The sequence below is a fragment of the Hesperophylax consimilis genome, chromosome 16, assembly GCF_061612785.1.
Source record: "Hesperophylax consimilis isolate HC1 chromosome 16, BYU_Hcon_1.0, whole genome shotgun sequence".
Lineage (NCBI taxonomy): Eukaryota > Metazoa > Arthropoda > Insecta > Trichoptera > Limnephilidae > Hesperophylax > Hesperophylax consimilis.
Window position 1 is genome coordinate 23433711 of NC_142851.1, and position 14707 is coordinate 23448417.

At 33.4% G+C, this 14707-nt stretch overlaps 2 protein-coding genes across 2 annotated transcripts in view; both read right to left on the reverse strand.

Moving 5' to 3' along the window:
* Window positions 1-6590: 6590 nt before the first annotated feature.
* Window positions 6591-7925, reverse strand: LOC149416904 (uncharacterized). The gene is made up of 2 exons (XM_089640678.1): window positions 6789-7925; window positions 6591-6704 (listed from the first exon to the last, which is right to left on the reverse strand). Coding segments are annotated over exons 1-2 (1083 nt in total). The 5' UTR covers window positions 7870-7925; the 3' UTR covers window positions 6591-6702.
* Window positions 7926-10740: 2815 nt separating this feature from the next.
* LOC149416905 (neurexin 1-like) overlaps window positions 10741-14707 on the reverse strand; it is a 69601-nt gene continuing 65634 nt past the window's right edge. The window contains exon 20 of the mRNA XM_089641345.1: window positions 10741-14675. Within this exon, the coding sequence (XP_089497471.1) occupies window positions 14535-14675 (141 nt within the window). The 3' untranslated portion in view covers window positions 10741-14534. The remainder of the gene's footprint in view (window positions 14676-14707) is intronic.

The window sequence follows — 14707 nt, forward strand, 5'->3', positions numbered from 1 at the left end:
CCGCAAGGCAGTCAACTCTCACCGTCATTATATAACATTTATTCATGCGACATCCCAAAGCCAATAGATCATAACATCATTATTACTCAATTCGCTGATGACACCAACATAATATCCAGCTCAACTGTCGTGGCCACTGCTACAAGCCGCGTTCAGAAACAAGCCGCTCTAACAGAAAAGTGGTGTAAAAAGTGGAGAATTTCTATTAATCCGACCAAAAGTGTCGCGACCGTGTTTCACAAATCACGGCCTAAAATACCCCGTTTCATTAAACTATTTGGGGAAAACGTACCATGGGAATCATCATTAAAATACCTCGGTGTCACTCTAGATTATAAACTCACTTGGAAAAAACACATAGAAGAAAAAACAAAAGCTGCAAATCGTTATCAGCCCTATATTCCATGATGTGCAGAAATAGTCGTCTATCAGCAGACAACAAATTATTGCTTTACAAGTCAACAATCAGATCATGTATCTCTTACGCTTGCCCAATCTGGGGTCATGCAGCAAACGTTCATATCAATAAACTTCAAGTCTTTCAAAATAAATGCATTAGACTCGCCTTAAATGCACCCAAATGGAGTAGAATTTCTACTCTCCACAATGACTCCAACGTCCCGTTGATTAAAGATTTTATTTTTGCTCAAGCTACTAGGTTTTACGCTGGCCTAGATAGTCACTCAAATCCCACGATAAACTCTCTCGCTCAATATAGCGAGAATGAACACCATAAATATATAAAGCCAAAATCAATCTTACGTAGAAATTAATATTAAAAGATCGTATAGAATATTTCTGCATACAGCCGCAGTATAGTTTTTAAGTTCTCTAGTAAAATACTCCAAATACATTAATAATCAAGTAAAGCATCATTAGATAATCCTTTTATAATTACGTTAGAGCAAGTAAACTTAGGTTTAGGTACTCTGGAAAATAAATTAAGTCAAAGTCAAAGTCAAGTACCGGCCTCTTTCGCTTCAGACCCTGGAACCGTCAACACCTGCTGCCCGCTCTGCCAGACCCGCTTCGCTACCTAGGACCAACACGCTGTGTTTGATTTCAACCCGGTTCCCACCCCCCCGCTCCACTTCCACTGTCTACTGCATCTACCTGCTACTGAGCTCGCTGCTCACCGACAGGCCAACGACGCCCCGACGTCGCGGCGCCTCTGCCTCGGGCTTCACTGAGCCTTCCCAACAGCCAGCCTAGGAGAGGGGATCTGCCATTGCCTACTGAACCAGCCAGTGCCCCGCAGAGCCGTTACCGACTGAGCCTGGAGGGATACAAGAAGTTACACCCGCAATAAAAACCAATCGTCTTTTTCAAGACGCTTTCAAAGAAATGCAAATTACAAAGGTCGAATTCAATTCAAGACGCATTCATTTATGCAAACATACAAGAGTCAATATTCCCTGGATCGAGGGGATTGAACGTTGCCGACTGAGCTAGCCCGCCTGCCAGCCAGTCCCGGAGAGCCTTCCCTCCAGCGTGCGGTCCTGCTCACTGGCCCCGATGTCACAGAGCCGTTACTGACTGACCTTGGACGAATACAAGGAGTTTTACCCGCAATAAAAACCAACTGCTTTTATAAAGGCGTTCTTTTCAAAGATTAGCAAATTACAAATGTCGAATATATCGTCTTTCTCAAGACGCATTTGTTTATGCAAACATATTACAATAGTCGATATTCCCTGCATTTTTGTGGTATTTTAAATAACTCTGTAACGGTTCAAATGAAATACCTCAAGTGTTTTATTTGAATCATTACAAAGGACAAAGGTAAATGTGTGCCGGTGCTTATATTTTACAGTTTTTTCTTGTGCAGGTAAACACGTCCCGTACAGTACCCATTTTGCACATCTATAAAGACTAGCAATAAAGTAGGTACCATTTTTTTATTTGAATTAATTGATTAATATATCTTCTACACATATAAAAATAAAAATGTAAATGTTTGTTTGTTCAAAATCTTGCATCTCCGAAAGTTCTTCACCTAAATGGATGTCACCTGTGACAGGTAAAAACATACTTTTTTTGAAATACAGAGCCATCTGTTGGACGTAATAGCAACATGTGCTATTGTTTCTCTAAGTGCACAGACAGACTGAGCCACATCTACGCGTGGCGGGTTACATCTAGTCTATATAAATAAAAATGTAAGCGTTCGTTTGTTCAAAATCTTAAATTTCCGAGAGTTGTTCACCTATTGCTTTGAAATTTCGACGCAACTTTGCATTTGTGTTTTTTATATAGGTACCTATATTATATAGATGTCAACTGTGACGGGTAAAAACATACTTTTTAGATAAAATGCGCCATCTGTTGGACGTAAAAGCATAACGCGCTATTGTTTCTCTATCTGCAAACAGAATGAGCCAAACCAATGCGTGGCAGGGCACAGTGAGTTGACGTATATCTATTTCTTTTTGAAAGGCAATGATCCCAAGACAAATATTTTATAAATACTTTCAGCTTTATACTTTCAGAACTTTGAAAAAGGAATATATATATGTGAATCTGTGCATAGAAGGCACTAATTTAATTATTATGAATAATGAGTTTTGTCCATATAAAACACAATTCTTTCAAGAAGGGCATACAAATACAATATATTGTATCGGTGATTTAATTCAATTCAATTTTGTATTTGTATGCCTCTCTTGAAAAAATTGAGTTTTTATACGGACAAAACCATTTTATATTTATTCATCAGTCTAGGTATGGGTAGATTATAACATTGTGGCATCATGAGAAATACTTACATAAATGGCATCCAATCCCCAATGGAGACAAACAATTTTAATAATTCATAAAGAATATCTTAAGTCCGATTTTGATTTTCTTTTTCGTTTATAATTATATAGTTCACATTTTAATAGTTAAAGTAAAAAAAATGCAAATACAAAAATGTTAATTTTGCCTTCAATACTGTAAATGAACTATAAAACTATATGCTACGAAATTAAGAAATAAATAAATCACACATTCTTATACTATAGGGCAGTGCTCTGCAACCTTTTCTCACCTACGACACACCAAATTTCTTCCTAGAATTCCGCGGCACACCAAAAGCTAAAATATATAGATATTAAATTGATACACAAATTTTACAATAATTTCTTGTTTTTTATTTGAAAAGTATACATACATACATATAAATATAACGGTGACCGGATTAATCATCACGATGACCGGATTATTCATCACATCTTTAAAAAGTTATATAAAGTCATGGAAAGTGATGAAACAAAAACTTTAATAACTGTGTTAAGTAGGTTAGGTTAGGTTAGGTATAAATTTTTTTTCATCGTTTCTAATGACTTTATATCATTTTTTAAAGGTGTGTTGAATTGTCACTGTGTTGAGTTATCATGGAACCAAATATAACATATTTATTTTTACGCTATCTTATAATTATTATAAAATAATAATAAATGAATGAGCGATTAATTGTTAAATTAACCTGCGCTGTTTTATATTCGGCTCGATTTTTGACAGCGCTACCCGAAGTTCTTGGTCAAGACCTTTTAAGCATGACCGCTTATCATTTTTAATTAATACAAGCGTTGAAAAACTTTGCTCACATAAATATGTCGTTGAAAATGGAAGTAGTGTTAAGAAATGCTTTGACGGAAATGTTAGGATATTCTTTTTTAACGTAAATCCAGAACACATATAATTGATCTTCGGAGAAGTGAAGTTTTAATATCATGTCAATCTGTAAATTCCACTCGAATTTGCAGAGGCAGTGCTCCCGTAGAATTTATTGCATTGGTTGCAAAAGGATTTCGAATCCAATCGTATTGTTCCGTATTAATGGAATAAAAATAGTGATCAAATTTCTGCTGAAGCATACTTAAATGTTGTTGGGCCAGATCCACAGTTAATTGTTTGTTTTCAATTGTACTATGGTTGATCCTTTTGTACATTTCCAAACATCCTATTTGCAACTCCTGACAAAGTTCGTTATTAAGTTCATTCAAATGCTCGAATACATCAGTCATGTGTGCAAGTTTGGCTATCCAGTAATTATCATCGAGGTGCTGATGTAGTGTGGGCATATTTTGATTTAAAAGAAACTCACACACCTCGTGACGAAGCTCAAACAATCTAGCCAAAACTTTGCCTCGGGATAGCCAACGAATTTCAGTATAAAACAATAAGGATTCATATTCGGCTCCCATTTCTGCACAGAGTATTCCAAAGATTCGCGAGTTTGGGGCTCTTGATTTAATTATGTTTACGATTTTAATGCATTCATTCATCGTGTTCAAAACTTCCTTAAATTTTTGACCATCAATGCTTCTCGATGTATGCAGCGATGTGTGTAAATTGTAACGTTTGATTTTTTTGTTTTACACAAGAGACAAAACCCTTTTTACTACCCGTCATTGCCGCAGCGCCATCCGTGCAAACAGCAATGCAATTGCTCCATTTAATATTATATATTTTGAAGAAATCATTGGTTACTTGAAAAAATTCTCCACCGGTAGTTAGCTCTGGAACCTCATTACAAAATAAATAATGTTCTTTAATAAAGTCCTCGTCAACGAAAATTAAAATAGCTATCAACTGTGTTTTATTATTAATATAGGTTGTTTCGTTGATCTGAAGTGCAAATTTTTCAGCCAATAACAGTTTTCCAATCAGTGTTTCTAATACATTGTGAATACGTCTTTTAAGAGTATCTGCAGACAATCAAAAATAGACAATATTATGAAAAATATTTTGTCATTGTGTATTAAATACATAATGAAATATTGTAAAATGTCAAATACATTGAGTTTGACCGCGGCACACCTGTGTCCGGCTCACGGCACACCAGTGCGCCACGGCACACCGGTTGCGGAGCACTGCTATAGGGAATGCCCTTTTTCCTTATTGGGAAAAATAATAAAAGTATTGAAAAAATCTTGATGAGAAAAAAAAACAGTGGGTAAAGTATAAGATATTTTTTCACTCATTGATGCAAATTCAGCATACTCTGACAGACCATGCAATACAAACAGAATACTACACTTGATACAAAAATGGACAGTCAATAAGAAAACCGCAGGTATCCTCCCATTGTTCATCCTTTTATTAATGTACGATTCATACGGAAGCTTGTCCAATCCTTAGAGAAAGTTCGTTCTAGACATTGTTTCTGCATGTTCATGACTTTGGGTGATGCAGTAGACATTCAGTTCGCTCAAGTTCAGTAAAAAAAGTTACGTAACTCAGGGATTGAAAATGCTACTTCACTGGCCTGATGGAGATGTGCTCTCGCTGACAAGTTCAAACCTCGACTTCATTTTGATACAGAATGAGGAGAAACAAAAATCAACATGGGTTCAATGGGGCAAGGAAGCCAGTTAAGAGTTAAGTAAAATGAAGTGCAGATTAACGTGGTTAACTTTTCCGCTGGCCAAAGGAGGATCTAACAAAATTAATAATCTGTTTTTAAATCCACAAAATCTACGTTAGTAATGCCATCAACTGCATAGCTAAACGTGTCAAGCTGCTCTTTATTAAAACATAAATAATTTATACCTACCATACTGCTGCAAGTCTCATTGTGTGTGTGGATAGAAAAGAAAAGTAATTAAAATAAAAAGGCAAACTAATATATAGATGATTAAACTTATTTATTTTATGAATATTATATTATTTTTAATGGTAAAATAAAATTCATAGAAGTTATTGCAGTTATAAGAGTACTCCCGTTTTCATTTATTAGCGGAATACTTCTTTAAATGGTTTTAGGCAGACATTATCAAAATGTCCTTTTTTCTAAAGTATTTACTGTACCGTTAATTATTTCCAATAAGATTCTTCAATGAGAATGTGTTTAATTTCTTCCTCTGTTTCTAGATAATTTCTGCCATCCACAAGACGACTGAGGCAGATATACTTTTTAGGTTCAAAATTCCTGAAGAAATCCAGTGTTTTATTTATATCAGCGATTGTACTATCAAAAATATGCAAAGGTTTCATACATCTTTTAGAATATTTCAACACCTCGTCAAGTTTAGGGTCTTTGTTCTCGTCTTCAAATGTAGAGAAATCTTCTTTTGGAAGCGGGTAGCTTATATTACTTTCGTCAATTGTTGAAGACAGTTGGGTCAAACATTTCTTCCAGGCAAACTGTCTTTCGTAAGAATGCACTATGCTGGGTAACGTTTTCAAAGGGTTCATAACCTTCAAGAGATTTTCTTTGACTTCAGTACAGTACAAGGTTTGGTGGTGAAGCGTATCATCGATCCACAGCTTCTCCCCATTTTCTAAGACAATCCTTCTGTTTCTGTGTAAACCAAATCTCTTGAGCGACTTAAGTTCTTTGACGAGCAAGTTGCTAACATCATGAATGTCTTGTTTCGTTTGCCTGTTGGCGTTCATCTCACAAAATACATGTTTAACATCAATGAGATTTTTCATATTTTTATTGACAACTGACTTCATAGTTGAATTTGGATGAAAAATCGACATGTTCAGAGACTCGTTTCTTTCCATAAAACCAAAATCATTGTGTCCGAGTGTATCAAAAACAGACTTACGAATCTTCTTCATTAAATTGATGCTCTCTGATAATTTGGAAATATTTCCATGCACCAGGGTTTGTTTTGTATTATGAACAGCGTGTATGGCTAAGATATCATCTTTGAGATTCACAATGGACTGGCCATAATCAGTATTTATATTATCCATCTCCTTAATGTTTCCTGCAAAGATTCCATAAGCAGAAGTAAGATTATCAATGAATTCTTTGAAAGCGTTCACATAAGCGCTTAACTCTGCATATTTACATTTTATCTTCAGAATTTCCAAGGTTTGTGGAGAGACTTTCGCAGACAAAATCTTTGATTTCAAAGTGTTTTGAAATAAGAGAGAGGCTTGATTAGAGTTTTTTTTGTTTTGCATGCCAGCAATCATCATATTACAATGCATGAGATTCAGTTGAGCCAGACTTTCTTTCCACGGCAATACATTCCTCAAACGTGCATTACCTTCAACCAAAGCGATTTCTTCTGCTACATTCTTATCATCCAAGACTTTAGCAATAATAACATTTCTCTTATTTATCAGATTTTCAAATAAATTTGCCACATCAAAACCATCGAGAAGTTTCTCTACATCTACTGCGTCAATTTCATCCAAATTTGAAGAAAATAAACTTTCGAATTGATCAATTCCCTTTGTATTGTTGAGAGATACAAAAAGGTCAACTTTGCTGTTATCGACAGAATAGTTCTGAGAATCTGGAAGGTTTTCTTGCTTGTTAAAACTGCCAGAATGCAAAAAATCTGCAAGGACATCTATTTCAAAACTTTGTTGCATTTTCAGTTTCATGTGTTTTTTAAAGCAAGGAATATTAGTGATAATGTTGGAGAGAGATTTACTTTGAGAGATATCGTCATTTAGTTGCTGGGTAGTTTCTTGTACCAAATGTATTTCACGTTGGATATTTGAAATTGATTTTTTCATTCGATTTACATTTGCACATTTAGTTTTCAATTTGACAAGTTGCTCAGCGACTTCATTTTCACTCGACTCGTTTTGTCTCCTAAGTTTTCGAAGGGTCATCTCGCTTTCGTTTATTTGTTTCCATAATAATAATGGAGTCGGCGGCAGAACTTGCCCAAGTTTTGCTTTCGATGAATTTTCAATCCCTTCATATTGGCGCACTGATTTGACGAAAATGTTTTCTTTGATAAAACCTACTTCTTTCTTAGGCTTCACGTTTTTTACGACGTCTTTCCAAAAGTATCGGAATATAGAACCACGACAAACTTTTTTCAATTGATCATCGGAAGGAAATTTGTCTTTGGGATACCCCATATTCAGAAGCCATTCTCCCAAAATAGCGTGCGGATCCTTGTCAGACATTTTAATGATTTTACGCGGAAAATTATACAATTTCAAAGAAAATTGAAAAGATTCGATTCGTAATTTCAAAACAACTGTCAGTTGTCAGTTTGATCAACGGTTTTTGGTGTAGTGTTCAGATTGTTCAGGTGAAAAAATATCTAGTGTTAACAGCAATAACTGCAAACATAGCAAGAAGGTACTTTTATAGTGAAGCAAATAAAAGTAACTCGAGATGGCGAGGCGTGGAAAAAGCCTTCTTCACGAATTAGGGTATTTTTAATCACGAAACGCTTATGTATAATATTTTGTTTATTTTGTGCTTGCTCTCATATTATTGTTTTTAGCGAACCTTTTAGTCAATTTCATGTTTTGTTCTTTTTTTCGTAAATGAGAGATTATTTTATCATTTTTTTTCTTGTACAATTAAAAACAAAAAAAAAAGTATTTTTCCATTAAACTCGCCAGTGGGTAGTTGGGTTTGGGTTAACCTTCCAGCGGGCGCGCTGTCTTAAAATTTACGACAAACGCGCCTTATCGCTTCCCCCACTCTTGCGACTTAGTTGTAAGCATCGAGCTTCGAGCTATGCTAGAGTCAAATCAAATGTCAAACATTTACCGCAAGATATAAATGCTTTTCTCAAAGTGAATTACGGTAGGGTAGTTGAAACGATAACAGAAGAATAAAACAGAAGCTTTCCAAAATGCGGTGTTTGTCGGTTATGTGCACTGGATAAGAAAAGATCCTCCGCATCAATGAAGTGTTGCCGTTGCCAGTCCTTTACATGCAAGAACCATTCTTCAGTTGAGGTGGTTTGTAACAATTGTAAGGATGAGGATATTAATTCTGACTAAATAGGTCGATAAAATATTTTGTTTTGAAATATTAACATGTTTAGAGTGTTGCTTCGTTTTTTTAAGAAAGTCAAATATATTTTTTTAAAGTACTGCCTATTATGATTTTTCATATCCTTAAAGAAATTCCCTAACGTTTGTATAGTAGTAGATTGTAGAAAACACCACTTACACGGAGAAAACTTGATGACGTAAAATTTATGACAAGCGCCCGCTCAAGGGAAATTTCTCAACGCGCCCGCTGAAAGGTTAAGTAAGGTTATATACAGTTACAGTTACGTCGAATAATACGACATCCGTCTCGTTCCAGAAGCACGGTAAATAATGAGACCGAGTGCGTATCACGTGATTCGTTTCAATGCCCCCAGTGGTGACATTGTGACAGTAAAAATGTTTTTAATTGTAATAAAATCCCTGGTTAAAATCTTTCGGTAATAATACACCTTGTGTATTATGTGTTAATTTTGAACTTTCTTGTCTCTTTTATATTTTTGTATGCTCTTTTCTATATTGTGTGTATTTAATGTACAAATAAAAGGAAGTAGCGTGAAATTACACTAACCACCTGTAATTCAGGAAAAAACTTTCTTATCTCTTTATACGTTTACGTTATTCCTTGTATTTTAACAATCACACCGTCACTCCTTGCTTCATCCTCGATCTATGTACAGACTTTGAGAAAACATTTAAATATAATATTTAAGTACACCAGGACTTAAATGTTATATTTAAAAAATTGAGTGATATCGGTTTCTCTCAGAATTCTCTTGTTTTCGTGGCTAGCTACTTACACAATCATCATCGTTCTTCTGTGGAACTATATCTAATACGGGTTTGTAGAAAGAGGTTAACTTATATGTGCCTAATAAGTATACTCGTGAGAGATTCCATGCACTTTTTTTACACTCTGAAAGCAAGGACTTTTGCCAATCAACTTAACGATTCTGCATTTACAATGATCGTATTTTTAAAGATCACTCCCTTCAGCAACTATCTTTTGACGCATAGAAAAGAATAGTTAGCTGCCCCCAGGACCTTTTATACTTACATCTTTTACTTTTTCTTATCTTTTCCGTAGTATGTTGTTGTATACCGGTTGTATGGAGGACATAGAGAAATAAATAAATAAGATTAATACTTCATCTCATATATACCCTTCTATTATTCTGACTTTTGAGATGGTCTGACTCAAGTATTTGGTTCACTTTATCGTACTAGCATTAAGTATTTATTTAATATTACATATTATGGAAAGTTTGAAATTATACTAACAACCCCTAAATCCGGAAAAATTAAAAAAAAAAATTGTTGTAGGTAAGCGTATCTGTGTGGTCCGTAGTATCATACTAAAAATAGTTCTCATGACGAGGTTTTACGAACAAATTCACTACCTGTAAACCACATAAATATAAAGGACGATGTTTTAATGATTTATTGAAATTTTCTTTCGCATTGAAGAGCCAGAGTCTCCAAGAAGTTGTGAACTTAGTTTTAAATATTTCTCAGGGTAAATGTTACAATACAAAAGGCAGGGGTTCAAATAAAAACCAAAAAATAATATTTATGTTTGAAGTTTACTCTTTTTTGCTTTAAAATCAAAATCATAACTGCAACACTGAATGTAACATTAATCTATGAGAGTTATTATAAATTAATATAATTTATTAGTAATAACATTACAAGTTTCACTTTTGAACAATTCTAGTATCATTATATTGATATTATCTTCTCTTTTTTTTCTAAAATCTCGACTATACTATAATTGTTCGATCCGTGATTTATTGACTAGAATTATACAATTATTGTAATATAATACAATTTTATTACATATTCATATTATGAGGTGCAAGCACAGATCTACAAATCAAAGTTAGTCTCAAATATTCACACAAAATGTGCAAATTTTAGTGTTCATCTTTACAAAATACAAATTTGTCATAACGCAGTGAAATAAAAACATACCTTATATCTTCATAAAAAAATAGTAAAACTTGCAATGGACATAATCGAAAGACCCAAATTATTAATCAGGAAAATAATAAAAAAATATGCGGAGAATTAATTTTGAATAAAATTACCTTTTTCCAACTTTTTCCCTTTCAGAAGAAGTTACGCATGGTGAAAAAGTGCGTATTTACTATAAAATTTGGTTTTAAAGGTTATTGATAAGAAACAAACACACCATTTTTATAAATCACCATAATAATTTAGTTTCGAAATACTATTTCAGAAAAAAATGATAAGATTGACTTGAAAAATTAAACACATGAACAGTGTACCAAGTTTAGTATTCAGTTTTATTGTTAAGCGTACCGAATTTTTCACAAGATCTTTGCTCAGTAATTTTAACGTTCAAAACTGTTTTGAATGTTTTATTAAGTCTTTACTTTATAAAATTAAATTTCATTTGAATAACATTTCTTCCTTACTGAAAGATCACTTGAAAATATATATCTAATAAATGTTTTGGGCGACAACGTTTCGATTCTCAAAATGTCTCGACTATATCCATCGCAAAAATAACAGAAAAATGATTATAGCGTCGTGAAATGTCCAAGCCATCCTTAGTAACTTTCAAAAGTGATGAATTTTCTCTTTTGTCTATTGCTTTTAGGTACTGGATTATTCTATGGGTAACAACAACTGTCAGTTGTCATTTCAAAAATATGAGAGAATCGTTTTATTCGAAGAACCTTTTTAACATTTAGTTATTTCACCGTTCGCTATAACCGGTTTTACCGTATGAGAAAATAACCTAAGGTCAACTTTGCTGGGAGGCGTTGCGATTTTAGGAAGGCAACTGGAAATATGTGAAACAACAGTAGAGATAATACAATAAAGTATAAATACCTATAGTATATTGTATTTAGAGGAATAACGTTAGATATATAATATTCCGTTATGAAAAATCACTTTCATAAAGATAACTTAAAAATAATAATTGAAACGATTTCCTTGGAATGTTAAAACGAGATAATTCTTTGATTAGATTAAGATCGATTATTAAATTCTGATTCTGAATATTTAATTGGCATTTGGTATTTATAAATTTGTATTTTTACAAAGTGCCATTTGTTTGAATAATTACGTTAGAATAGAGTTTTAGAAAGAGCATATTCACTTTCAAATCATGTTTCAACTATACAGTATAGACCCTGTGTCCGAACAATTAAAAACCGAGCCTGTTCGGTTTAAAGATTATTACTGAAGTCTAACAATTAGTCAATTTAACATCTTTTCCACCCACCCGTTTTTTGGATTAATGTAAGTCCGGTTTATAGTGGGTTCGGATGACAGAGACTATACTGTACAATACTGATAGAAAATGAATTAGATTTTCAAAAGTCATGCAAGGAGAGGTATATTTTATCTAAAAGGGGAAAAAAATCATTATCATTATGAGGAATTGTGTTTGTGCTCCACTTTGAAAAGAACACTCACACGTTAAGAGCTATTTGTGTAAATAAGTTTCCATACAAATGAGTCTTTTATACAACGATATGTATGTTTTACAGTTGGCAGCCTGTAGCGTTACCATTCCCTCCTCATTTGTTGATAATCTTCTTCCATTCTTTATTGAGATATATCTCATGTACAGGTGTAGAAGGAACGCTTCCAGTAATAAGGTCGATATCCTGGCTTCTTTGCCAGAGCTCATTACATTTGTTCATTTAACCTACCCTCAAGTGTTAGATTGTTCGATTTTTTAGACTAGAATTGTTAAATTTAAAATTATAATATTGAACAGGCAAACGTACCTATGTTACAGATTTTTGTTGAAAATGTGAAGATAATGATTTAGATGACAAAGGCCTGAGAAATCTTGTGTACTATTTTTGATTTGTAATTATAATTATTTATCTGTTAAATGTATAGTTATGTATGTTGAAAATAAACTCTGGAGAGATCATTAGTCAATCATATTATCCTAGTACAATAGTATGCAGTTCAACATGTGAGTTATAAAACATGATCCTTATAAAGTAATGAACAGAAAAGATTGCCCAGATTTAATAACATCATGGACATACATATTGCAAAGTTTAAAAGCACACGGATATTACTAAGAGTATGCTTATTTTTTTTATTTACATCTTTTATTTTTTGTTCAGACAGAAAGTTTAGGAGAATAGATAAATACGTCAATTAGATTTCTACTCCAAGTGACACTTGCGCCGTACTCTACAATACTCGTATCTGACAATATATTATATTGTTTCAGTCAATTCCATTACATAGTTAATCAAAGAAGGATTGTAAGCAAAGAGTTACAAGTTAAAATGGATCAAGTCAAGTGAAGAAGTATAGTAACAACCAAATGGTAATACATAATCTATCTTCCGGATATTGTGCAAAGAATGCCTTTCTAAGTGAAAGGTACACAACTCTTACCACCAAACAATATCACAGCACCCTTATTCTTAGATGAAATTAAGGTACATTTGTGGGATAATGGTTTCAGATCTAAGAACACTGACATGAGATGCTAGAAAATATAAAACATGAACTCTAAAAAGAGATATGTTCATTTGATTTTTAGTACAAGTACAATATTAGATAATTCTACATTTCAGACCATTTTCTTTGATTCGCTTCCCGAGATCCAACTACATACATTCGGTACTTGTATTTGTGTGATATTTTCCATTTCGACCCTTACATTTGAATGAACCTACGTACATAAAATGAGTAAAAACATTAAAAAATACCTCTCCACACCTTATAAAAATTTACAATAAATGATTAAAATCTTTCAATGACCAGATAAACAATTGTAATAATACAAGAACATAAATATTAATTTGCACATCCATGAAACTAAACATTAACTTCTTATTTCTAAACCAACATGAATTGACAAATTTTGAATATACAGTGGAAACTTTACAGTTGTACTTACTAAAAATTAAATAACGTAAACTAAATTAGTGTAAACAACATAAGTATTTCTTAAAACAATAGTTTTTTTTACCGCCATTATTATAATTTGTGAGCATAGTACATAATATAACCATGAATTCAAATGAATATGATTGATTTGATTATATACTTGCTAAATACAATATAATGCACCTCCAACTTTAATACTTTTCCACAACTGTCACAAGACAAAACTATGAAAATTATAAACTAAACATTTAATTTTCTACAATTTTGCAATCAGCATTAATTTTACAAGAAAAATGAGAATTACCCATCCCTTTGGTAAATTGAGTTGATTAAATGATGATGAAACATCACATTTGAACATAGGTGTAGTGTTACGGATAAACAATGACAGAACAATATAACACCAACCTCTCGGAACATTGAACATGGCCAGGCTCGGAATACTCCTGCAATCATCCGTGCGTACTTATCCTCTAGAAACTTCGTAATAAGTGCGATCTTAACAATTTGTTTAACTTATCATAATGATTTTAGAAAATAACTCTATAATATTATCGAATCATTCATATTTTACACGTTAGTTCGTATTCCTTCTAAAATAGCTCTTGTGTTCTGCACTCTCTAATTCCGAATCTAAAGCTACGTTTCGAGTCCAAGCATTTCGAAGCCACGTTGTCATGGCAACAATCAATATGCAACTATCACTTTCCTTCTTCCAAATTGTTTATCTCGTGAGATTTAAAGATATCTATATTACAATGGGAAACAGCCAAATAAACAAACCGTAACTGAATGCTTTAGCGATGCACCTAAAACTCTAGATTTATCTAGTTAACACGTCACTCGACACTTAATGGATCATATAAAAATTAAATTGTTGGTTTTCATCACATTTTGATGGAGCATTTTAACCCCGTAGTGTTTGTATTGTCTCTGAAGATTTACACGTACCACTCTTTGATATCTTTACTGTCTCTCTTCTTCCCGTTGGCCCCATTCCTTGCCATGGGAACTGGGGCAGCGTTCCTCTGCATGGATGCTCCGTTCATCTGATAGCCCATGTTGGCTTGGCTGGACTGCACCTGAGAATGTACAAATACAGAACACTTCATTC

Excerpts from the sequence above, each read along its gene's own strand:
- LOC149416904 (XM_089640678.1), bottom strand. The coding sequence starts at position 7,869 with ATGTCTGACAAGGATCCGCACGCTATTTTGGGAGAATGGCTTCTGAAT.